This window comes from Callithrix jacchus, chromosome 14 (genome assembly GCF_049354715.1).
Source record: "Callithrix jacchus isolate 240 chromosome 14, calJac240_pri, whole genome shotgun sequence".
Lineage (NCBI taxonomy): Eukaryota > Metazoa > Chordata > Mammalia > Primates > Cebidae > Callithrix > Callithrix jacchus.
In genome coordinates this window covers 41159695-41186477 of record NC_133515.1, presented here as the reverse complement: position 1 = coordinate 41186477, position 26783 = coordinate 41159695, and the positions used below count along the sequence as shown (strand labels likewise).

The 26783-nt window shown below is 45.8% G+C and overlaps 1 protein-coding gene across 9 annotated transcripts in view; it reads left to right on the top strand.

Annotated features, from left to right (window-relative positions):
• The window catches only part of SFXN5 (sideroflexin 5), a 128615-nt gene that overhangs the window by 52422 nt on the left and 49410 nt on the right, over window positions 1-26783 (top strand). For all 9 annotated transcript variants that reach the window (XM_054245301.2, XM_035272285.3, XM_035272286.3 and 6 more), the window contains exons 7-9: window positions 16178-16231; window positions 17261-17317; window positions 18727-18792. In XM_054245301.2, coding sequence (XP_054101276.1) covers window positions 16178-16231; window positions 17261-17317; window positions 18727-18792 — 177 coding nt within the window. The remainder of the gene's footprint in view (window positions 1-16177; window positions 16232-17260; window positions 17318-18726; window positions 18793-26783) is intronic.

Below are 26783 nucleotides of genomic sequence, written 5' to 3'. Positions count from 1 at the left end.
GACCCGTGGGGCTCCTCCACTGGGAATCGGCTGATCGGTGAGTGACGAAAATTCGTCCAAAAGTGTGGCGTCGTCTCGTTCTCTGGGCTTTCACTGGGAGCTACAATCCTGAGCTGTTAGTGGTCGGCCATCTTGGATCGATCTCCTCTTTTTTTTTTTATGTCCTGTCCGTTCTTCTTGTCGTTTCACTCTCTTAGCCTAAGATTTCTTTGAAGTTCTTTTGGTCCTTAGAAAGTATCCTATTGAGAGTACACAGTCAGAGAACCATGTTCAAAAGTTACTTGAATTAATTTTTTTCTTATGTGTTTGTATTATCTATTTGACATACACTTAGGTTTAACTGATTTTTATTGGCATTCCATTTTAGTTGTTTCCCCATTTTTATTAATTTATTTTTTGATATTTAGGAGATAGGAATAGTTTAAAAGTTAAAGCTGTTTAAAAAGATATACTCATAAAAGTTTTACTCCCTGTCCCTTCTACTTCCTTTTCACCCATCCTCTGTAGGTAAACAACTTCTCCTTATTTATTTTTTTTTTTTCCATAGGAATAAACAGATACTGTTTTCTGCTTTCCCCTTTTTTTCTTATATAAAGAGTAGTATACTGTATACAGATGTGTCTGACTTAATGATAGTTCAACTTCCAATTATTTGAGTTTATGATATGGGACAGCAATATACGTTCAGTGGAAACTGTGCTTGCAATTTTGAATTTTGATCCTTTCCTGAGCTAGAGATATGTGACAGGATACTTTGACCATGCTGGGCAGCGGCAGGAACCGCAGCTCCCAGTCAGCCATGTGATCACGGGATAAACAACCCATACTGCAATGTACAGTGTTGCCACTGTTTTTTGAATATTGCATTCTGTGTTCCGCATTCCATCATGTCAACAAAATGCCCATTTTCAACTTATGATATGTTCAATTTATGATGGTTTAGCAGGCATAACCATAGCATAAGTTGAGGAGCATCTGTATACCCTTTTGCACAATGTTTTTTTTTTTACTCTATTTATATTTCTTTTCTTTTCTTTTTTGAGACAGCGTCTTGCTCTCTCTGTCACCCAGGCTGGAGTGCAGTGACATGATCTTGGCTCACTGCAGCCTCTGCCTTCCTGGGTTCAAGTGATTCTCCTGCCTCAGCCTCCTGAATAGCTGGGATTATAGGTGTGCACCTCCATGCCCAGCTAATTTTTATATTTCTAGTAGGAATGGGATTTTGCCATGTTGGCCAGGCTGGTCTTGAACTCCTCGCCTTAAGTGATCCACTCGCCTTGGCCTCCCAAAGTGTTGGGATTACAGGTATGAGCCACTGTGCCAGCTCTTCCATTTGATATAGCTTGAAAATCACTGTATATGGATTTATAGAGCTCTTCCTCATTGTTATTCTTTACAGCTATATAGTATTCTGTTAAGTGGAAGTACCATGATTTATTTAATTTCTTACATTAGATTATTTGTAATACTTTGTCATCATGAATAATGTCAAAATGATAATCGTGCAGTGTTGTTGGAATATATCTGAGGCTGAAATCCTAGGTTCTATGGAAGGACTATTAAATAGACATTTCTAGCAAGATTGATCATGACAAAAGAGAGAAGATACAAATAAACAGTATTAGCAATAAGAAGTACAATAATTATAGATGTAGTAGCAGATTAAAAGATCAGAATGCATTGAACAACCCAAGGCAATACCTTTAAAGACTCAGAAGAAATGAATACATTTTTGGGAAAATATAGCTTACCAAAACTGCCTAGAAAGACAAAATATAGAGTCTTTTTTGTTTTCTCTTTTGGAGAAAGGATATCACTCTGTCTCCCAGGCTGGAGTGCAGTGACACAATCATGGCTCACTTCAGCCCCAAATTCCTGGGCTCAAGTGATCCCTCTGCCTCAGCCTCCCAAAGTGTTGGGATTACCGGCATAAGCCATCACATCTGGCCTTAAAATCTGAATAGACCTATAAATAGAAGGAAATTTAATTTGCAGTTTAAAATATTTGCACCAAAGAAGAAACAAACCAAAAATTATCACTGGGCTCTGATCTTCTAGGTGACTGTAGCCAAAGGAATAACTTAACTCCATTTTATAAAGCTTTTAAAAGAGAAAAAAGTACCAGGTGTGGTGGCTCATGCCTCTAATCCCAGCAGTTTGGGAAGCCAAGGCAGGGGGATTGTTTGAGCCCATGAGTTCGAGACCGGCCTGGGCAACATAGCAAGACCTTGGCTCTTTTGGAAAAAACAAAAAAGAGAGAGAAAAAAAGGAAATCTTCCCAGTTCATTCATGAGGCACTTTGAGACCAATACCAAAGTAAGTATAAGAAAGAAAAAGTATAAGCCAATATCACTTCTGAAATTACATGTAAAACTTATGCAATAAAGTAATAGCAAACTGAATCCAGCAATACATCAAAATACATCATAACGAAATGCCTTTTACCAAATATGATGACATTAGAGAATGTGTTAATATAGTTAATCACACTAAGAAACTGAAGGTGAAGCATAATTTTCCCAGTAGATAAAGAAAAAGCATTTGATAAAATAAAATATAACTTAATTTACAGTAATAATTATTATGATAAAAACAGAACAGATTAGGTCTAGAAGGAACTTTCTTAACTTGATACTGTCTATAAAAAAATATTTAAACCAACCATATCAAGCCCCTGTCTTCAAGATGAAACAGGTAAATTCTTAATGTCTTGGACAGGTTAAGAATGCCTGATAATGTTGCTTCTATCTAACATTTTCCTGGAAGACTAGCAAGTGCAGTAAGACATGAAAAAATAAACAACTGGTATTAGAGTTGGAAAGAAAGAAACAAAAACATTTATGAGAATAGATGTTTTTTGGAACTATTTAAAAAGATTTCTGGATGTAAGATAAGTATACAAAAAATTTTGTAGGCCTGTAAACCTAAAACAAACATCTAGAACATGATTTTTATAAAAGCTGTCATTTACAATAGTATTTTAGACAATAAGGGATATAAAAATAAATTAAACACTATTCAAGACCTTTATATTGCAACTTTTACAACTTTATTGAAGAACATAGGAGATCTAAATAAATGGAGAGCTATATCATTTTGTTTTCTTCAAATTAAAATCTATATTCAACGTAATTTCAGTCATATTCTCAGCAGGATTTGTCATGGAACTTCGCAAGTTGCTATGAAAAATTATATGAATACAAGCTAAGGGATAAGAATAGCCAAGACAAGAATAAGGTAATGGGAGAGGATTCACCCTACCAAATATTATAAGACAACTTGGTTATGGTACAGGGATAAGCAAATATGTCAGCGGAACAGAACAGAGAACTTGGAGACATGCCCACATGGAAACTTAAGATTTGACTAGGGTGGCATTACAAATCAGTGGAGAAAAAGAACAAACCATTTAATAGTATTATATGGTGTTGAGACAGCTAGCTACCTATCTGGAAAAAAAGTCTCTACATCACCTTATACACAAAAGGACATTTAAATATGAAAAGAAAATATTTGCAGCAATGTTTATGATAGCAAAAAATTGGAAACCGCTGAAATTCCATCAACAAGAAATGAATCAGTCGTGGCTTAGTCACGAAGTGGAATACTTAACATAGGAAAGAAAACAATGAGCAAGGGCGACATTTATGAATATGGATAAGTCTCAAAAACAATGTTGAATGAAAAAATAGTAGCAGAGTAGTAATGCTCTCTGTCATTTATATAACGTTAAAAAATATGCAAAGCAATATTATATATAGTTTATGAGTACATTTTTAATGCATCCTTAAAAACATTCATAGGAACAATAAGCACCAGGCTTCATGATACTGTTTACCTCTGGGGAGAGAGAACGCAATGAAATTTAGCAGAACAGGGGGTGCTTCATTTGTATTTTTAGTGTTTCATCTTTTAAAAACATCTTCACAAAAAGTTGACGAAATAAGATTGGACATATATGGATGCTCGTTATCCTCTAGACTTTTCTGTATCCTTGAAATATTTCATTTTATACATATATTTAAAAATATATAAATATATTGAGAGAGGTATTATTCATATCTCTATTTTTATGTCTTTGCCCTGAAACTATTACATTGTTCTGAAATATTCTGAGAAAGGTTTATAAATTTCCCACCATAATTGTGTGTATGTTTGTGTGTGTGTTTCATTGCTTTGCATTTCTTGCAGTTGTTATTGTATAGATTTCAATGCAATGGTGTTTGGTGTGTTCAGTTTTGTCTTGTTATCATCTCTGTTTCTCAAACAGACACACCACATACACACACACACACACACACACACACACACACTAAATATCCCTGTTTCACTGATTATTCTTGCCTTGAATTTTACTTATATTAATATTTTTATTCCTTTTTTGCTTAATTGACTTGCATTCCATATCACTGCCTATACGTTTATATCAAAGTCATTTAATTTCTGTGCCATTTTGTATTACATGTCTCTTTTGGAAAAAATATAGCTAAATTCTACTTTTGCTGCATAAAAAGGCTACTTGCATTTAACCCAGTTTGAGAAACACTGCCTTTAATTTTAATGAGAAATGGAACCCATTTGTATTTATTCTGCCACTGATATTTATGACTGCATTTCCCAGCTGTCAAATGGGTTTTGTTGTTTTTAGCTTTTATTAAGCTTTGTTATTGTTTCCACTTCTTTTCCTGATTTATACTGGAGGGTAGATCTTTTAGTTTCTTTAGTGTGGAAGGGGAGCATTCTAATTTTCTCTACTTACCATTCATCTGTAATATTTTGTAGTACAGAGAGGTTGCATTTTATATATATATATATATATATATATATATATATATATATATATATACATACACTTTATAATCAAGAATCAAGTAATATGACTTCCCCAACCCTACCTATATAGGAAGAGACCTTTAGCATGTAATTTCCCACTACTGTCTACTTGATTATTTTACCTCCATACACCTGCCAAGATTTTGGAAATCATTTGGAATGTCATCAGATTTATAAAGCCTTTCTTAACACCTATATTATACTTTACAATTATTTAGGCTGTGTGTGTCTATGTGTTGTTTGGCTAGAATACGTTTTTGAACAATATTCAGAGTATATGGGCAATATGCCTTTCTGAATCTTTTCTGGAGATATTTTTTTCCCTTTCATACATGAACAATAGTTGGCCTGATTTTCTTTTCCTTTCTAGGTAAACTTCCCCCCTTCCCCTGGAATAGTTTGGTATTTTTTCTCTTTATCTTTGGAGTTCAGAAATATCTCCCAGAATTTAAAAAAAAAATCTTCTCTGTATATTTTATAAAATTATACAAGTAATACATGAATATGTTCTTTGGGATTCAAAAATACCACCAAGAATGTTTTAAAAGTTATACAAGTAATACATGAATGTTCTCTCAGCTCAGAATTTAAACAATACAAACAAAAGTAGAGGTCTTTGTGATGCTCCTCAACCCCAAATCACTGCCCAGAGTCACCTCTGTAAGAAGTTTAATGTGTGTCTCTAGGCTTTTTCTAGATATCTGCTTACATATAAGTCATTATTTAAAGTTTTTTTTTTGTTTTGTGGATTTTTCCATTAAAAATATAACAGTATACTTATTTATCTATGGTTAACTTATGACACTTAGCAGTTTTGTCTCCATACTGACTGGCTTCATTTATTTGTTCATTTATTTGTTTTCTCTGCCGAGTGGCATCTTCTCCTCCAGTGTGATGGGTTGAGGTTCTTTCCGATTATTTGCTATTTGAAACAGTTGTGCTGTGAAAAATCTATGTGCCATTTTTTTGCACAAGGATAAGGGTTTCTCAAGGGCACTTCCAGATAGTGAATTTGCTGCCTAAAAAGCTACGCACATTTACATCTTTAACAGATATGGCTCAATTTCCCTTCAAAAAGACTGTATTTCCCCACGCTTTTGTAACACTAGTATTCATTCATCTTTTTAACATTTTTGCCAATCTGATGGGGGAGGGGGTAGATTCTCATTATGGTTTTAATTTTTATTTCCATAAACACCGAAAAGATTTTGGTGCTTTTAAAATCTATTTATTGGCTATTTGTATTCCCTCTTCTCTGAATTACCTGTTCACACTCTTTGTCCATTCTTCCATGGGCCATATTTTTCTAGTTGATTTGTAAGAGCTCTTTATATATTCTGGGCATTAATCCTTTGCATTATATATATGGCAAGTTTCTTCTCCAGCTGCTTATCCCTTATTCTCTGGTGTCTTTGTTATAGAAAAGTTTTAAATATTGAAGTCTTTAAATATAATGATCTATCTTTTGATTGATTTTGAGTCTTTTTCCACTCCTCACCTCTATCTCCTTTATTAAAATAACTGAGGCCAGGAGTGGTGGCTCACACCTGTAATCCCAGTACTTTGAGAGGCCAAGGTGGGAGGATTGCTTGAGTCCAGGAGTTTGAGACCAGTCTGGGCAACATAGGGAAATCCCATTTCTACACAAAAGTTAAAACATTAGCTAGTCATATAGGTTTGCACCTGTGGTCCTGGTTGCTTGGGAGGCTGAAGTGGGAGGATCATTTGAGCCCAGGAGTTTGAGGCCTCAGTGAGTTTTGATTGTGCCACTATACTTCACCTTGGGTGGCAGAGTGAGACCTTATCTCAAAATAAATACATAAATTAAATTAAGACAAAATAAAATAGATTTGTGAAAATTATGTCTTGGAATCAGCTCTTGGATATATTTATCAATTCTATATTTTAATTATTCATTTATACTTTTTAAAAAGAATATCCTTTTTTTCCTCCTTTCTTTGTTTGTGGTTGGTTTTCTTACTTTTTGCCTTGAATGCTTAGTTTATTTATTTTCCTTTTAATGAAAGTGTTTAGTGCTGTGAATTTGCCTCTGAATATATCTAAAACATGGTTATATCTGATATGTTTTCATATATAGTGATCTTATGTTGTTATTTTCTAAATAAGCTTGAAATTATAATTTCAAATCTTCTTTAGTCAATTAGAAGAACACATTTTAAATTCTAAGTGGTTGGGTTTTAAAAAATGTATTCTTTTGTTATTTTCTAGCTTATTTTCAGAGAGTGACCTCTACAATTTTGCCATTTTGGATTTATTGTGGTTTTCTTTGTAACATGGTATCTGAATATGTCAGTTAGGATCAGGATCATCTGCATGTAACAAAGTCCACAATAACAGTGGTTTAAACAAAATAGTTTATTTCTTCCTTACTTCAAAGAAGTTTGGAGATAGGCAGGATCCTCACAATGTCATGGTTGTCTATTGTAATGTACTAGCTTCTATTGTAAAAAGTCACCCCCATAGCCCAAGATGGCTGCTGGAGTTCCAGCCATCACAATCACATTTTAGAGAGGAGAAAGAAAAGAAGAATAGTAGACTGTATCTCTCAACTGAGTTACATTTATCTTTAAGATAGAGACTCTCTTTAAAAAGGAGACTTTTTGGAATTTCCATGTAACAATTCTGCTTACATTTCATTTAGAATTTAGCTGGGTATATAGTTGATTCCCCAATTTTATAAGGAGTTTATTAGTATGAAAGAAGGGACGAATGGTTGATAGGTAGGCAAACAAGAATGTCATAATAACTTTCATAAATTTTCCATTAACACTTTAAAAGATACGCAATTTGGTAATATCATCTCTTTGTCAAACCGGAGAACTGGGTATTTGAAACAGCAAAAGTTGAATGTGGGGCCCATTTTTCCCTGAGAAGCCAAATGGACCCTTACACAATTACCAGCTGCCATCAAGTGGGAAGAACTGGCTACCCCAGTAGATGCCAGCACTGCCTTCAGTTCACAAGGGGTTACTGAGGCGTTTCCACTCTCTCCTTTCCCTACCCAAGAAAAGCCCATCATTGCAGGGTCCCTATGGCCCTATAGGCAGGAGGGGGACGTGGATGCCAATCTGCTCCCATGCCATTCAGGGGTTCATTACTGAAGCAGATGCTGTGAATGTCCTATCAGGACCGATCCTCTGGACCGATCTTCTCCCAGCCTGGAGCAAACATCCCTCTGTGAATAAACACGTATGGTGTAAGAAGAGGATGCCCTGGCCCCCAAGATCCTGTGTGAATACTTATTGGAGGCAAAATGGGCAGCATGACCTGGGACACCTCCCAGCAACTCTCCGAGGCAGCCAAAAATGACAGGGCTCACCTGTTCCCACTTCCTAGGCCCAGATATCTGTATTCTGAGGTTCAGAATAGCCGAGCCAGAGGCTGGGTCTCCAGAGAAGCCATTGGATTTGGAGAACTTGTGGCCTTCCACCTTGGCACTTTCACGTAGACAAGCAACATGGTCCATCCCCACTCCTTCCCACCCCCAGGCCACTGCCTTGCCTCCTGTGGAAGGAGCATGCTGGCTGCTCCAGCGCTTCCTGCAGCCCCATCAGCTCCTCCTAGGCCCTGATGTCACCTGGTAGCACGGAACATTTCAACAAATGCCTGGTCTGAAGGGGAGTGAAGGTTCCAGTCCACACCTTAGGAAAGCCCCTGGTCTGATGGAGTGGGTAAGAAAATATACGCATGCAGAAGCCACTAAAAATGCTTACCAAAATAGAAACGAGGGTGCCAGCGAATGTGCTAGGAACTGGGTCCCTGAGTGATGAAGGGAAGGGGCGAGTAAGGCTGGCAGGTGCCTCAACTGGGAAGCTTCTGGAAACAACAGTCAAGCTGCCTTCTGCCCAGGTGAACATCCCCAGTTTGACCCCGATGCTGTTCCCACTGTGCCCAGGAGTCACCTCGCCCTACTCTGCTCGTCCCCCGGTGCTCAGGAGAAACAAGCTGGTTTTCTCCCAGAGGCTGGTGCCAGTTTAGTCAGCAGATTTCACAGATCCACTGGCAACCATGTAGTGTCTTATTTTAAGCTTAACATTTGAAGATGGGAACTTTTTCCCCCTTCGGTGTGTGGCAAAGAGATCCCAATTTATACATAAGCACCGTAGCTAAGCCGGTGCACCAAGGCTGTCCCTGAGGCTCTGCGGTTCATCGCTCCCTTTCTTCAGGTATCTTTCCAGAAAAACCCTGCCAGCATGGTCGCTTCTTATACACAGCTTCTCCCTTCCCAGGTTTCCCTTAAGCTCAGCACTGCCGCTTCCTTGCACGTGGCCGGGGAGAGGCAGAACTAGGTTTGGCCCTGATGGTCTGGCCTCATCCTGCCCGCCCTCTCCATTTCTCCACTGCTCCTGTGCCCTCTTCCCTTGGCTGCTGTGGAATGCCTCAGATGCCAGGGCCTGGGTTTCCCTCATGGGCCCTGGGCTCTCCCAAAGAGCATTTGCGCCTCACTCAGCCCTGAGCTCCCCACAGTGCTGCTTCCCACCCTTCCCCTCCCCTGTCATATCTGGAACTCTCAGAACTCAGGAACTATTTCCAGCCCAGAGTGCTGAGGAGGATAGACTGTGAACACCTAGTCATTGGGTCTGGTGGCCTTAGGTTAAGTCTAAATCCAATTTCTCTCTTGAGACATTAAGAGCTTGAACTTTGTACTTTGCACTCCTTCATTTTAACACACAGATGATCACTTGGACTTAGAGACGCCAGGTATCAGTAGGTGCCGGTGTAGGTCACTTCATCTCCAGGGGTAGGGTAGACCAGAAAGGGTTCACTTTATGTTAGGACTTGGCATGTCCCACGGCCCTCCTGACATCTCCCAAGCTTCCTTATCCCTCCTCTTCTTTTTTGCATATTTAAATCCCAATCCCAGCGTTCTCCCTGGCCTTTCTCTAGCATTACCGGTCCCCAGCCACGTTGACCTAGCTCACCACACAGGAGGTGTCTCTCCACTGAAGCTAGAATCAACCGCTTGATATGGGCTAAATGTTCATTTGACAGAGAGATTTTCTTTAACTGGCTGGCATCCTTTAAGTAGCAAGACCCCCAATACACTGAAGTCTAACTTTCAGATCATTAACCACGTAAATCAGAAGATGGAGACAAAGTAGAAAGAAAAAATAGGACACTTGTTGGGTATTGGGGTACTGGGGCCCATGGTGGGTCTATCAATGCCAAAGAGGAACATTTTGGAGTTGAGCGAGTCAGTGTGGCAGAAAGGGATGAAATGTAAAGACACTTGGTCTACCTGTGAGGGCTCCTGGGTATGCGGGAGGCAGCGTTGAGGGGCCTCATTTCCCTGAAGCTTATGGAAGCTCTCGAGGAAGACAGACTTTCCACAGCTTTTTCCTGCTGAGATGAATGGTGCAGAGAAGGCACGCAGGGTGCCGGGGAGCGAGTGATGGACCGAACCTCACTGTGAGGGTCAGAGGAGACTTCCTGGAGGAAGTGATGCCTAAGCTAAAACCTGAAGGATAAGGAAGGAGGGATTAGCCAAATAGAGGTGGGGTGAAGGGTGAGAGGGTTTATTTCCACCATTATTTTGGCGAACGAGACAGTCTGTACCCTGTAGTCTTTCCCTGGCTTCAGCTTTACCGCCCAATTGTTTTGACGCATACCCCATTTCCTCTCCAGATTTCCGGCGCTTTTTTTTTTTTTTTTTTTAAAAAACCCTTCTCCTGTAGTTTGAGTCAGTTTTGTATGGGAGGTGGCCAAGGGGGTGGGGGCTTGCTCAGTTCTGAGTCCTGATATCGTGAAACACAGAACTGTGGTAGTGGCCTTACCCTTCCTGCCTTTATCTTCAACTGTTCATGTCCCACTTCTGTTCAAGCAGATTGAGATATTTGGGGGTACCTCTCTCCCAGATTGAGACCTCATCTTTCTGCAGCAGTTAAAATACTCAAGGAGGAGGTCCAAAGTGAAGATGTGATTTTTCTTGTAGCAAGTTACCATATGGGTGCCATTGGCCCCATTCCTTACTCTGTCTGGAGACAAGGCTCAAACACAAACTGCCCCTCTTCCTGGGCGTGTTAAGGCAGCCCCAGAGTTGGGCTGATGGCCCCTAGGTTGGGTGGGTTTGATAAGCAAGGCTGCTTAGGAACCAACATCCCTAGTGAAGACTTAATTCAAGGCATATTCATAATGGTACAGAATTTTGTATTAAAAAGGACAGTATAGTCACTCTTCATATGTAGTAAGTTATGTATTTGCTAGCTCTTGCTACCACAGTGCGATGTAGAAAATGTCCACAACACTTCATTGGCATCCATGAACATTCATTCATTCTTTTTTTTTTTTTTTTTTTGAGATAGCCTCGCTCTGTGGGCTCTGTTGCCCAGGGTAGAGTGCAATGGTGCAATCTCGGCTCACTGCAACCTCCACCTCCTGGGTTTAAGCAATTCTTTTGCCTCAGCCTCCCAAATAGGTAGGATTACAGTCATCCGCCACCACCCTCAACTATTTTTTGCATTTTTACTAGAGATGGGGTTTCGCTATGTTGACCCAGCTGGTCTCGAACACCTGACCTCAGGTCATCCTGCCTCGGACTTCCAAAGTGCTGGGATTGCAGGTGTGAGTCACTGTGCCTGGCCCTGTGAGCATTCATTCTTAGGGATCTGCAGTTGACTGGGGTTTGCTGGTCTAGACAAAGCTTGACTGAGGCAGTTCTGCGTCTCACTTTGGTCAGCTGAAGGTGACCTGACCTGGGATGGACTGTGCCCTCCTGTTTCTCCTCCTCCTTGGACCAGAGATTTGTCAGGGATGTCTTCTTGTAGCAATGTTAGATGCCCAGGAGGGTAAGCAGGAAGGCATGAGGCCTCTGAGGCAGGACTCAGAACTGACACACTGCCACGTCCTCCCACATGCCGTCGGCCAGAGCAAGTCATATGGCCAAGTGGAGCCAAAAAGTCGGGAAATAAATTCCTCCTGGGATGAGGCTGTGGCAAGGGTATGGATGCAGGGAGTGGGAAATAATCTGGACCAAAGACTCAATTTCCCACCCCACCCCCCTGCAATTAGGACTTAATAAAAGGAATCAGGAGTGGATTGTCCCAGTCCAGCAGGGATCTTTCCCTGGCCAAGAATTATTTAATGACTAGCAGTGTTCTCCATACCTGAATTTGGGCCAAGCTTTGTGCTGAATGCCATGGGGGGGCATCAGGAGAACAGGGAAAAAGCCCCAATTTTACCTTCTGGAGCTCTGTTCCCTGAGGGTTAAGACTTGTGTTCCAAGACAAAATGGAGATGAGACGATGTTCGGTGGTGTAATGCTGACTGCAGAGCTCAGAGAAAGAAACCAGCAAAGGCCAGGAAAGAACTACATGGGAGAAGAGGAATGACACTAGCAACTGGCATCCAGGGAGCGCTTGCTGCAGGCCACACACTGAGCCCAATTCCTTCCACATCTTACTTCCTCATAACCATCCTGAGAGGTACTGGGATTGTCCTCCACTTGACAGGTGAAGAAACAGGCACAAAGATCTTGTGTGACTTGCCTGTGGTCACACAGCTGGTAAATGCTGGCACCAGCATTTGACGACCAGAGCCTGAGCGTTAATCACTAGGTCCATGGTGTAACACCCAAGGGGAAGGGGAACAGCAAAAGTACAGACAGATGTGCAGAGGGCTCAGCTGCCAGGGGGCTGGAGCAGCAGAGAAGACTTCAGCCATGTTACGAACTATAAATGGGAGCAGAGATAGGATGTGCGATTTGGCCAAGGTCCTGCAGCAAGATAGGGTGGAGGCTGGGCTAGAAATCCTAGCTGTTGGCTCCTGTTTCCCTCTCCTTCCACTTTCCTTGGTACCAGCCACATTCTGGGCGCTCTCCACCCGTCTGCGTGGCCACGCCTGAATCGTTTCCCTCTTGGAAGAGGTGCAATCCACTGGCATTGAAGCTGGGTGGACTGGCTCCCTCTCTCTATCCATCTTTCTTCCTTTCCCCTGCCATGTTCTGGAAAGGGCAGCGGGAGAGAATGTGGGCAGGTTGCACCAGAGATATACATCTGAGAGCTGAAGGGAACATTTATTTTTAATTTAGACTTAAAAAGAAAAAAGGAAGTTATAAAATATCTGCTCTTGCTCCTGGGATTGTGCAGATGGTGCTGCATTTTGCCTAATAGGGAATGGGGCTGGCATCCTCGTGCTTTTGGTCCCCTCCTGACTGTAAGGACCTGGAGGGCAGGATCCCTGCTTCCCTGCCTCAGCCTAACATGGCCCCCTAAGGCTCCGTTTGGCCGGTGCAGCTCAGTGCTCCCTGTCTTCTAACCTCAGCCTCTCCAGACTCTCTTCTGGGCTCCCAAACCTCCTCTGCAGTCAGACCAGTCTCTCCGCTGTCTCAGCTGTCCCTGCTCCTGTGTCTGCACCCCCTCAACTCACTCCTACCTCCGCCTTCATTAGCCGGGACACACTCACCCCTTTCTTCCTGAACTCCTGTTTGAATGTTAAAATTTATCAACTTTACCCACACCCAAATACCTCATTAAATCATCTTGTCATTTTCAAGCCTAGGTGTTATAAAGGATGTTCTACATTTTCTTGTCTGGTTTTTGTTTTTATTGTGGTTAAGGAGTGTGTGTGTGTGTATATGCTCACATTCCTCTTCTCTGGCGTTCTCCATTGGGAACAGCAAATAACTTGGTACACAGAAGAAGCTCCCCGTAAATGGATGTGGAGTGCTGACTGGATCCCCTCTCTCTCTCTGTTCAGGGGGATGAGCTGGAAAAGGAACACCTTAAAATCAGTCAGGACCCCCAAGCCAGGAACCAGGAGACCTGATTCTCTAGCTTGCAATGAAGCCATGGACAGATTGCTGGATTTCTCTTAAGCCTCAGTTGTCCCATTTGCAAAATATCAAAAGTAATCTCTGCTTTGATCCCCAGGGTTAGTATGAGGATTATGGTAAGTGAAATGCTTGGCCAAATCAGTCAGTCAGTCCATCTCTTTAACAAAGAATGAGGATATTTATAACAGTTAGGGGTGCCAGCATGGACCCCACACCCATGTTAGGGCAGGAGGTTGGGATAGGAGGTGGGGGTTGTCCAACAAAGTAAAAAGCTCGCTGGTCACAGAGCCATGGGCTGTGTGTGTGTGTGTGTGTGTTACATAGCCTGGATACTAGTTTAGTTTAGACCTCCAGTTTGTTCTGGAAAAAACTTGATGTCCCTTTTAAAAATGCATGCCACTAAAGATAAATCAAGTGAAGATGAAAATGAGATAAAGGGAAGGTTAGGAAAGGGAAGATAAAATGAAGCCAGAGTGAGGTTTGGGCACAGAATCTAGCAGTGTGGGTCTGTACGTACACTTGGCAGATATGGCCATGGAGAGCTGGCCTTAACTTCTTGATGGTGCAGAGAGACTCAGTTAAATGGCCCAGTGTCTGCAAGGCACACCAGTTACTCAGATGCAGTTTCTGACTCTAAGACTGGAAAATCTTTCCCCTGAGAGGATTGTAAAGGGAACCCTGTGGTGTTGTGGGCAGTGTCCTGGACAGCAGTCGTCTGATAAATGCAGTGAGTCCCATTGGGCTGTATTTTATGACATTCTTGGTGGTCCAAGCACAGTTCCAGGGGTAAGTAGTGATTCAGGGGAGAAGACAGTGTAGTCCATAAGATACCATGTTCAGTAGATTCCAGATCAGGGGATGACGTGCTGGGCTCCAAACAGTGAACAGCCTTATTAACTTCCTCCGGTGGTAGGAGGCAAGTGAGACCTGCATACACTACACATACAAGCACATTCTCCTTCACCCATCCCTCCGCCCTGTCCCTGTCCTCCCTCTGGTCTGGCCTCTAAGGCTCAGCGTCCTCCCTCTGGTCTGGCCTCTAAGTGGGCCCCCAGCTAGGAGGAGGTCCTTTGTTTCCTGGGATACTCCTTCGCAGATGGGTTCCCATTACAGACAATGAAACTGTCTCTGTTGATTTTGCACCTACTACCCAAAATCTGGGAGTCGAATTTTAGACTGAGGTCAATTCCTTCACTTTCATAGGTAAGAAAGTTAGAGCCCCAAGGGTTTTCATCCTCTGCCAGAGATCACACAAGGACCGAGCTGAGTCTAAGATCCAAGTTCCCCTTATTCCCACTCTAGTTCCCTGAGCTGCCACTGCAAAGGAAAAAAAGATCAAGTTGGGACCTCATTCTGGGGAGAAAATCTCATAATTCCTCATTGGAGCTATGAAATAGCTTTATATTATATAATTTTATTCAAACTGATATGAGCCAATAAATATAGATTATGTGTGTGTTCGCTGTTTTAAAACATTTTGATGTTTAAAACATGATTTACTAATGCTGCTGGGGATGTCTAGAATTTGATTTACTCATATTATTGAGTGTTTATGCTTGTTCCTTACAGAAATTCTTGCCAAAGAGCCATTTTATCTATCGGAATAATAAATAAGTCAACATGTGGGTGGTTGTGCACATTTTTGCCATATGCAGTGGGACTTGGTAGATGTTATTTTGCCTACAAACAGTCAAAAGGTAAACTGGAGAGATACATGTGGATCCCTGAAGTCCAAGCCTTGGCCAGTGTCAAAATCAGACCGTTCATCTTGACTTAAACCAAAAAAACAGTCAGCAAGTCTAGGTCTTAGGTGATATTTGGGCTTTGGGAATAATGGATCCACACCTGTGTTTCCATACTTTAGCCATATGTGTATATTTGTTTATTTCTTCATTCATTCCTTTACACATTCAACAAATATTAGAAATCTATGTTTCATTCAGTCACTTAAACATGATATAGGTTTTTGCTTTATGGAAATTTACAGATAGCATACAAATTCCCCCAACTTGTATTTGCAAAGCACTTAAGACCTTTGAAATTATTTTTGTTTAATTTTCACAAAAATCTTATGGGATGGCTAGGGTGAGAAGGAGTCAGGTAACCTGAGTGGAAATGAAGGAACTCCTTTTGTTTGCTTGTTTTTATTGCCCCCAATTGTGGAAATAATGCAGCATGTCTGTTGTTAAAAAAAATACAGAAATATTTGTTTGTGCAAAAGTAGCCTGTAACCCAGCCTCCAGAGAGATCCATGCTACAGATTTTTTCATGCTTAGAGATGTGTGTGTATGCATGCATTTGTGTATATGGTTATACCAAAAAAAAGATGATTTTTCTTTAAATAAATAAGATTATGCTATAATATAATTCTGCAACTTGATTTTTTCCCATGGCACACCCTCTCCCTCAGTGGGCCTCAGTTTGTGTGTATACAGCATACCACATCAGTTTGTACAGATCCAGCTCACTCGTTTGCGGCAGTATATTTTTTCTTTGCGAAAGCATAGGATGTTTCTTTTGCCTTTTTCAGCATTTCTTCTCTCTCGCTCATAGGTAGTCGGTCTTCTCTTGCCCAACCAGACACTGGCATCCACTATTTTCTGGCAGGTAACAGTCTCCCAGCAAACAGGGCTCCTGAAGGAAGGGCCCACACATGTGCTCGTTAAGAACTCCCTGTCCTGGTGTCTCCTGCCCCATCCAGACCCCACACAGGGTCAGTCCACCTCCACACCTCCCCTAGCCCGGAACCCACTGAAGGAAAACTAGGACTTTGGCCCTGCTGAGCAGGTCTCCAGCAGCCCACCATGTCTCAAGCCACCGTGTGTCACTCTAACCTCTGGACATAGGTGATGAGGGCTGCATGTCCCTGCCTGGAACATGCTGGCTTGCCCCCACTCTGCCCCTTGGCTGCTTCTCTGAAGGCCAGTGACCCTGAGGCCCAGAGCCTCATTTTGACATCAGCCTCCCCCACATCGACAGAGGAAGATAAATCCACGGCTAACCTGAGGTTGTGAAGTGTATCACAAACCCTGGTCCCTGCCCTTGGAGACAAGTCTGAGGTGTGACTCCATGAAAATAGTTAAGGATGTCTCTGTGTTTGTGTGTGCAGAGAAAGAGGGGCAGGAGAAAAGCCTCTCGGTCTTCTAGGAGAAAATGTCAGTCTTCCCCTGAACAAAACTCCTGACAGCCTCTGTGTCTGGGAACTGGAAGTGCAGGACACTGGACTGAGAGATTATTGAAAGAAGTGCAGGACTGTCAGTCATTCTAGGCCACCTTTTGTCCAGCAAGTCATATAATAAAGATGGTGTGACAAAGGCAGTGTGGTGTGTGGGGACAGTGAATGCCATCATTCCAGGAGAGTTAACTGTCTCGGTATCAGGTGGACGGCTGGGGTGCACAGGACCTCATCCAGGAACTGAGAGGCTTCCCAAGATGCAGGGCTTCCAGTGCTAACACCAGCACAGTCCTGGGCAAACCAGGATGGTGGGCCATGCTAACCAGCAGCATGGGCGGCACCATGTGAGCTGGAGACTGCATGCTTTGCCTTTCTGGGGATGTGTGGCCTCCTGGGGTCCGGGTCTGGCTTCTTAGGAGGTGACCACTCCTTCCCTGACTTCTCTCATCATTGCCTTTCAGTGGCTGAACCAGAGCCACAATGCCTGTGTCAACTATGCAAACCGCAATGCTACCAAGGTAAGCATCACTGCCCTCTGCCCAGTAGTGGGGTTCAGGATGGGAAGGCCCAGTCAGCCTCCCTACAGCATGACATGTCACCATCCGTGGCTGCCTCTTGGTTAAGCATTGCCCTCCTCCAGATATCTTATTTAAAATGCCAACCCTTCAGGTTGATTGGCTGACTCAGACAGTACTAGGCTGAGGTCAGCTGGAGTCTCTGGGCTAGGAGTCCTCTCGGGAGGGGCTGTTTACATGAAGTTAAGAAGGCCCATTAAATGGGAGCAGTGCAAGGGATGAGTTCCACTGGCTTTTGGATTATTTGATAGCTCTTACTCATGGGTTTTGGATCATGATGATATCAGTTACTTGGGGGCCAAATTCCCTAAAGCTTCCTCCAAGCTTTCTGGAAACTGCCTGTGTCCCTAGCTCCTGACTACTGGCCACAAGCTGAAGAGCTGCTCCTGAGTGGGGAGGATCCAGGGCTGGTACCTCCTCCCCAAAGTCTCCTGCACTCCTTGGAGAGCTTGTGGTGGAGGCCTAGTCACCCTTCTGCTGTCCAGGAAGGGCTGCTGGGCCCCTGCTTTGCTGGCAAGGCCACATCTCCCCCACTTCAGTTCAAAGGCAAAAAAGGCAGGATGCATCTAGGTCCCCTTTGGGAGCCGGTTGGTTTGGGGGTAGAGGAGAGTCTTAACATTTGCTAACCTTGGGGGAGAGGAGGGGAGTTAGGAGCTGGCCTGGGCCATAGGAATTGAGAGGCCTGATACTCTGAGTACCCCTGATGTCTAAACCTCCACCCCAGGTCTCTCTCATAGGCTTCATATATGGACATCTCTGCTTGGATGACTCCCATTTATCTTAAACCAAACATCTCTAAACCTGCAATTGTAGCACAGGACAAGTTCCTTAGCTTTTTCTTAATTGTCTGTGTTGGAACTTGGGATATATTTTTCTGTAGCAATATTGGGCAGCTGTTTTCTGTTGACATGGGAGCCCAGTTGTTCCATGGGCTGACCAGGCCTATGAGAGCCTTGACCCTGGCATTTCCACCTAGAAAGCCCTCCAGGTGCCAAACAGCCCTCTTGCAACATTTAGCCTCTAAACTGATGACTTCTTGCCCCAGCCATCAGTGGTTCATGTTGGCCTTGCTGTTCTGTACCTCCCGCTAGCACTATCTGCCAGTGACCTTTCTACAATAGAGCAGAAGTAAAGTAGGCCCTTCAGCATCTCCCTGGATAATAGCGCTTTATATTTCTACATTGGGAACTGAGATGAGGGTGGCCCAATTCCTTGTGGTTCTGTGGGACCTTTTTTCACCTACCTTCCAGGCTGGTGGGCAGGATGCTTCTTGCTGGCTGGTACAGCTTACAAGGGGGAGTATGGGAGCTTTGGGCACCCAGCAGGCCTGAAATTCTGCCTCTGTTTTACAGCCTTCACCTGCATCCAAGTTCATCCAGGGCTACCTGGGAGCCGTCATCAGTGCCGTCTCCATTGCTGTGAGTACTCCCTCCCCTGCTCCTTCTTGGCTCTGCTGCTATGGGGCCACCGCACTCAGCATTGCACGTGGATGCTTCTCTGAGGGCCAGGCCAGGCAAGGATGTGGGAGACAGGTTTCTGGGTGGGCTGTCAGGACAGGCTTTCCAGGCCAAGAAGAGGCTCCAGTAGACAGAGCACAACCTGGCGCTCCCTGTTTTGGAGAGCAGATGAGGAGGTGAGGTGGTGCCCAGGGGCACCAAGGCAGGACATCTTCCTTGAGTGGGGCTACAGTTGCCCAGCACTCTGCTTGGAAGAGCCGCTCCTCATTCTCAGTAACGTGGCTGGGGCGGGGGACACACAGGAATGACCCTGCAAGGCTGGCCCACATGCCCACTCCCCTGAACTCTTGCTGAGCTGCCAGGACACTGCTGTTCCCTCTTTGTGGCCTTACTGGTGTCACACGTCCATCCTTTCCTGAAGACCTTTCAGTGCTGAAGACAGGGGCGTTAGGCTCACTCTGAATCTCCATAGTACTTTGAGGCCAGAGCCTCATTAGGGGAGATTCAGAGACCGAGCGTGAGTGTAGAGTGGGTGTGACTCCCTGCTTCCCAGAGGAGGTCAGAGGGCAAGTGACACAGTCAGGGGCCTGGGTCAGAGCCAGAGTAGACGCTCAAGCTGCCAGGGCCTTCTTCACGCTTGTCCCTCCCTGAGCCCACTTCTGTGCCTACATCTGGCTCTCTCTGGATCCCCATTGGGCTGGCCTTCTATAGCCGACTCTAGTGGGTGAAGGATCCCTTCACAACTCTGTCATTTCATTCATTACACAATAAATTAATGTAACTGGTAAGAAAAAATAATTAGAAAATGAAAACCAAACAACATTCACATAGCTGAGCACAGTGGGGCACGCCTGTAGTCCCAGCTACTTCGGAGGCTGAGGTGGGAGGATCACTTGAGCCCAGGTGTTGGAGTCTGTAGTGTGCTATAATTGCACCTATGAACAGCCTCTGCACTTCAACAAGGGCAACACAGCAAGACCCCATTTAAAAAAACAAAAGGCTGGGTGCAGTGGCTCATGCCTATAATCCCAACACTTTGGGAGGCTGAGGCAGGCGGATCACATGGGTCAGGAGGTCAAGACTAGCCTGGCCAAGATGAGGAAACCCCATCTCTACTAAAAAAATACAAAAATTAGTCGACATCTTGATAGGCACCTATAATTCTAGCTACTCAACCCAGGAGAATTGCTAGAACCCGGGAGGCAGAGGTTGCACTGAGCCAAGATCATGCCACTGCACTCCATCTCCCCACCAAAAAAGATAATAAATAAATAATAAAAATTGAAAAAAATTAGAAAAAAATCATTCAGCTGGGCAAGATGGTGTGCCCCTGTATTCCCAGCTACCCAGGAGACTGAGATGGAAGGATCACATATGGCCAAGTTGGGCAGCATAGCAAGACCTTATCTCTAATGAAAAAGAAAACATTCACATATAATGAAGAATTCATATATAATAACCTTGGTAAAACCTACTTTCCTCATCTTTCCAGTGCCATTGAGTAAATACTGTATAATAACTGTTCACCCATTGTACCATATACTACAGTTTAATTCACCATTCTTCTAAAGGAGGGATTTGGGGTTGTCCTGAAATGGCCTCATTTATTTCACTCCCACATAGACCAAGTCATCTCCAAATAGCTGTGAAGTGGGATATCCCATCTCATGCCCAAAATCTCTTCCCTAAATCCTTATGTCTTCACAAAAGCAAGAAGCCAGACATTGCAGACCTATTCGGATGACTCACCAAGAGACTGCTGACCTGCCACCCTACTTGCCCTGCAGCCCAGCTGGAGACTTCATCTGGGATTCTGATAACCTGGGGGTCCCTTATTTTGGGGACTTGCTGGGTGAAGGCCAAGGGCTCTCCTGAGTAGGGGAAAGGGCTCTGTCACCTCCTCCTTGTTCCTTGTGATGAGAGAAGCTGATGGTAGGCTTAGCTTAACAGATCAAAAATCCCCTTCCCTTCTTTGAGACTCAGGGGTGAGGTGGGAAGAGGAGGCCACATAGGGAAGGATGCTGAGTGGCCCTGAATGGAAAGGCATGAGTGAAGAGGATCACTGTCCTGCTGGACTTCACTCTGCAGGCCTGGGGCACGGAGAACAAGAATTCAGTTTCTCAGCCTGGGTAACATGGCAAAATCCTATCTGGTAACACGTCAAAATCCTATTTCTACCAAAAATGCAAAAAAAATTAGTCAGGCGTGGTGGTGCACACCTGTAGTCCCAGCTACCCAGAAGGCTGAGGTGGGAGAATCGCTTGAGCCCGGAAGGTCAAGACTGCAGTAAGCCATGATTGTGCCACTACACTGCAGCCTGGGCGACAGAGCAAAACCCTGTCTCACAAAAAACTTTGTCTGAGAGCCCCAAGCCCTCTGTATGTCCAGTCCTCACTGCCCCAACTGAGGGACCGTCAGCCATTCCATCCCAACACTTGCCAAGGCAAACCTAGCACAGATTTGTGTGGTATGAGTTCTGAAGACAGAGTTACTGGGGGACTTGGAGCCCTCTGGAGTTCCCAGAGCTGAAATCTAGCTGGGCAGGGGCTGGGCCTCACTCGGGGCTGTGCCTGTGCTGGGGACTCCCTCCTTTCACCTCTCTAGGAGCTCCTGCAGCCCTTGAAAGGCTTTCCCCAACCGCTCCAGCCTGTACCACTCTCCCTCCGCACAAGTCCTGGAAACTCTGTCCTCCCCACTCATACTCAATTTCACCGTGTCCCCTTCCCCTCAGTGTTGTGCAGTTTCAGCCCCATCCCCACTGGATTACAAGTTAACCAGGGACAGGCACCATGGTTTCTCCCCTATGGAGAGGAGCACAGGCCACTGCCCCATAAATACTTCTTAATTAGGCCGCTGATTGATTGCTGGCCTTGAGGCCCCTCTCCTTTCCGATCTGCGAGTCCTAGCAGTGGCAGCGTCCCTCTGCCTGACGTCTTCACACAGTGAGGGTCTAACTCCGGCAGATGGAGTGGAGTTTCTGACTTGGAAAATCGGCAGCTTGCTTGCTTTTCTTTTGTGTGTGTAAATCACAAAACCTCTGAAGAAAGAGGCTTTATTTTATTTTCCTTTCCCTTGTTCTCTGGAACCCCAGGTCCCACAGCCTCATTAACTGATCTCTGCTTCAATTAGTGACAAATCCCCTCCCAGGGTGAGCCTGTTAGGAGGAGATGACCTGCAAACAAGTGTCATGGCCCCAGTGGTTGGCCCAGCTCTGGCATTAATTAAAACGAGTTCCCTACAGTCAGGCGGCATGGATGGGGGCCGACAGGCTGTGAGCAGGTCCTTGGGACTGAGGGTGAGTGGGAGTGGGGGCCAGCCTCTTCTAGGGGCCCTGAGAGCTCCCTCCCCCACTCAGAGGAGCCCTGACCTTGGCGAGTAACCCTGGGATCAGGGATCCCCAGTTCGCATGCCCCCAAATGAAATCTGCTGGTTGCTGGACCACCAGGGTGGGATTAGCAGCCTCTTGGTGAACCTTCTAAATAGATTTGGCAATGTCTGGCTGCTTGCTTGAGAATAAAAAAGAAATCCCGTCTTAAGTTATTTTTGAAATCTAACAGTTTGCTGTCTTTTAACAAAGGAAGCCTCTCTCAATCCTCACTGTTTTTTAGTTTGAGAGTTTGCGTTAAGTGTTTCTGTGGGCGGCCCTCCCCCAGCCCCGGCTACACGAGGGTGAGAGGAGGCAAGACCCGTTGACTCCCATCCGGTGACTGTGATGTGCTGGCACTTTGCAGGCGCTGGGGGCTGCAGGGATTAGTGTGTCTTTCAAGGCGCTGAGAGGGGAAGCTAGGCTCTCTCTACTCTGTCTATAATCAGAATTATGATGTAGGTGACCCCAGGTGTGTGGTGGGAGCAGGGGAGGGGCCCCTACTTCACACAGGGCTGATTCATAGGACAGAGTAGAGAGAGCCAGGGGCTGACAGGGTGGGTGTTCCAGAGAGAGGGCTCGGCACACTCAGGGATGCACAGGAGAGCATGACCAACTCCAAGCACAGAACAGGAGGGTGGCCAGCAGGTAGGGAGTGATGGTGATCCAGAGTGGAGGAGGATCAGGGCCAGTCAAGAGGCGCTGTGAGTGCCTTGCTCAGGGGGAAGGAGGCCACGCCTGGAGCCCTGCCTGGGCTCTGGGAACTGGCTGTTGCAGAGGGTGCAGGTAGAAGTGGGCTGGAGGAGAAGGGGTGGGGTCCCCCCTCATGGACGAGGGGCCTGGATGAGGGTGGATGGGAGGCTGCAAAGGAAGACTCAGGGATGAAGTGCTGTGGACCAGTCAGGAGCTACCTGGGGGAGCCACAGGCACTGCATGTCCATTCCTCACACCCTTCCCTTCCAGCTGGGTCTTAGCTCTCTGAGGTCTTTCCCTGTTGGGGCAATGCTGAGCTCCATTCCCAAAGGTTCTGGGCCCTGGGGGGTCCTTTCTGTGTAGGATGCAGTGACTGTTAACCTTCACTACCAGACACTGGCATAGAAAGAAGGGTTTCAGGGGATTGCTGGGCTGAACCCGTTCACCTTCCAGTTCCCATCGCTTACTGACAACTCCATGTCCCTGGATAGTCAGACTGGAATGGCTAGCACTTCTGGAGTTTCCTACAGTGCACCAGGCATTGTTTAAGTGTTCATCCTCATTTTACAGACAAGAAGACTGAGGCATGGAGGTGAAGTAAGTGACAGGGCCTACCCAGGCTTAATCACACACAGAGACCCCTTTTTCTTCCTGCTCCCCCTGTGGCATAAGGAGGTGAGAAAAGCCAAGTGGTGTTCTCAGCTTCCAGGTTGAAGAAGCTATTACCATGCCGCCTGGTAGACAAGTCCTTCCCCAGGTACTCTGAGAGCAGTGGGGACTGGAAGACATTTTTTGATAGGTTCTTTAGGTGGAACAGAGTTCGACCCTCTGCTCGCCTTCATACTTTGTTCCTGGGCTTGTGTTTTCTAGCCATAGTCAAGTCAGTGGCATGTGTTTGTCCCTGGCCCAGAGCATGCCCCGCCATCTGCAAGACAGGGCCTGGCTGGCTCTGTGGTGGAGGGTGTATCCCAGGCCCTCTGTTCTTCTCCAGGCTGGAGAAAGGTAGCAGGGCGACAGCACCTGGGAATCCTGAACCAGACTATTGTCTTGCTGGGTTCAGGGCGTGGCTTTGGGTTTGGAGGGCCCATGGCATGGACCCTGTAGCAGAATCTGCAGTGTTCAGAAGCCTGCAGACAGTGACTGTGGCAGTGTGGGTCAGACACTAAAAGCAGCTCTTTGTCTTTTCTGGGTAGGACAAGTTGTTGCCCCCTCCTATGTAGAAGGGGTCTGATGTAATCAGTTTCCCAGCAGGCAGCCCCCAGCCCTTGTGAGGCATGCTTTAGAGGTCAGGGTTGGTCACTATTGCCAGCAAACAAGCCATTTGGTCACTGCTGGAGCAACTGATGTTTTAGCCTGTGCAGAGGTCTGCCCAGCTACTTGGCCACTTTCCTGCTGACTCCATTGCCAAGCAACAGGCTGGCTGGGGGTTGGAGAATAGTTGACCTCCATGGAGGGTCTTGGGTCCACTTGACCACCAATGCGGTCTACCAAGTGCGCCCTCTGGTGGATATTGTTGGTACTTCAGTGATTCCTTGACCTTCCCCAACCCTTGCTCACAGTGCCCATACAAACCCCTAACCCTTGGTTACATTGTTATCTACCACCAAGAGGGACCCTCCTTTTAGGCATGTCCCTTACTCCATTATTCTTCAGGGTCATTTGGACCTTCATAATGACTGGTACAGCAGAGTCTGCAGACTGTCGTCTGAGTGCCCTGCGGACAACTTGTATTTCATGCTTCTGATTCTCAGCTGAGCTCCGCTCCCTTCCTAGCCTCCTACTCATCCTTCAGGGCTCAGTTAAGCATCCCCTTCCTCAGGAGCCTCATGAACCTTGGGCCCACTCCCTCAAGGCACCTCCTCATAGCAGGTAGCCGGATCCTCGCAAGCAAGCAAGCAACCCAAGGAGTCCTGCAGGGCTCTGTGGCTCTTCCAGTGCCACTGAAGGCTTTAAGTAAGTCTCCTTGAGTTTTCAGACTTCACTGTGACTGCTGTAGAGAGTAGATGGTTGGGGGCAAGAGTGGAAGCAGGGAGCCTGGTTAGGTGGCACACAGTCATCCAGGGAGAGAGGCTGTGTGCTGAGCAGTGGGAGCAGGGAGAGCAAACAGCTGCATTCATGACATCCGGGAGATGCACCAAGGTGCCATGGTTACATATGGGCTTGGGGAGGCTCCTGCCCAGGAATGCTCTGAGGTCTCTGGCATGAGAAGCAGAGCTGGGAATGGGCGAGGAGGCTGGGGTGCGGGTGAGGAAGAGCGAGACAGCCTTCATTTGGGGTGTGAGAAGGTGGAGCGCCTGGAGCCCTTGGACACAGAGGCATCTGCCAGGCGATGGATATTCAGGCTGGAGTGGGGACGCAGATGGGGGAGAGGGATGCAGGCATTCTTCCAGCCCCATCCAGTGTCTCTTTGCTGGCCTGCAGTTGGCCCAGAAAGCCCTTGGTACTTATGGCTATAGCCACCAGCTGCGTAGCTCATGACACTAAAGATTTGGTGTCTGAAGCTCCCACCCCACCCACAGTTCCTCGTGCGGGTCGGCCCTGTTCCCATCTCCATGGGGACTGTCATGAAGCTGGCCTTTCCCCCGCTTTTCCCCTTGTCTTCTTTCAGCTGCTTATGGCAAATTCGCTGGCCCAGTAGCCAGATCTTGGAGATAGGTGGTCAGGAAGGCCTATTGCCTCCTTCAGGATGCTGCTGATGTCCTGTGGGGCCTGAGGCTTGGTTTTCCCAGAATTCCTGTCTGCTGGCCATATGGGAAACTCTTGCGCAGAATCCACACCCTGTTTGTTTTCCCCATCTACCAAAATGGAGCTCCTATTTGGTTAATTTCTATTGTGGCTTATTTGGATGCTGTTAAAACAGACCTTGGGGACCCTCAGCAGTCATTGTTCCACATCTCATTATCTTTCCTGAACCCGATTATTAGCTCTGATTTTTCTGATTGCTAGCTGCTGTTTGTGATGAGCTGTGTGCCATTAATACCAGCTGGTTCCCTTAAACAGGACCCACTGTGCCAGGGAAAACGAGCTGGCATTCAGAGCCACCAGCCTCTTGGCTTTTTAATTTTAACGGGCTCCACCAAATGTTCCAGACCAAAGGGCCCTGAAGAACCAGAACAGACGGGCTCCTGACCCCTGGTCTGCAGCCATCTTGGGTTCCTTCTCAGGCTATGGCTGTCCTAGGTGCTGGGGTGGTAAGACTTGGGCTGGGGCCCAGGAAGGGGTAAGGGTAAGTGGCCATTTGCCTCCTCTGTGTCCACGCCCTCCCTGCCATTGGGCAGTGTAACCTCACTGACTCCTCTTGAAGTCAGTTACATACATGCCCAGGTCTCCTCCCCACTTTGCTGGTCCCCAGCCCCTTTCTTGGGCTCAGGCATGTTGGTTATACTCTCAGAAACATATATGTGCCCCACTAAATGTCACTCATACATGCTGGCAGACCCTGGTGAACTTCAGGGAAGGAGGGGCCAGAAACCTGGGACAAGGAAATTGTTTTCTCTTTGTTCTTCCTCCCTACCCTGGGATGGGGGAGACAGGGTGGGTCGCTCACTCTGGGCTATGCCAGTCCTAGCCAGGAAGAACGGCCAACAGTGGGTGGAAGGCTTCCGAGAGAGGGAGGCAAATGTGACAGCTGCTTTTCCTCCTTTCCCTCCTGCTGCTCTGCAGCCCTGCCTACCTCCAAGAGGCTGTCCTGGGGAAGGTCCCAGCCTCTCTGCTCTCACTTCCTTAAGGGAATGGCTTTTGCTCCCCACCTCTTCCAGCACTTTCTGCATCCTCTCAAATTGGCATGCAGGATTTTGAACCCAGATCTTCTGACTTCCGGCTGCCAGGGACAGGTGGTTCAAGGCCCTATCTTCCCTGCAGGAGTTGCCTTCTATTTTCCACCCTCTGGACCCCT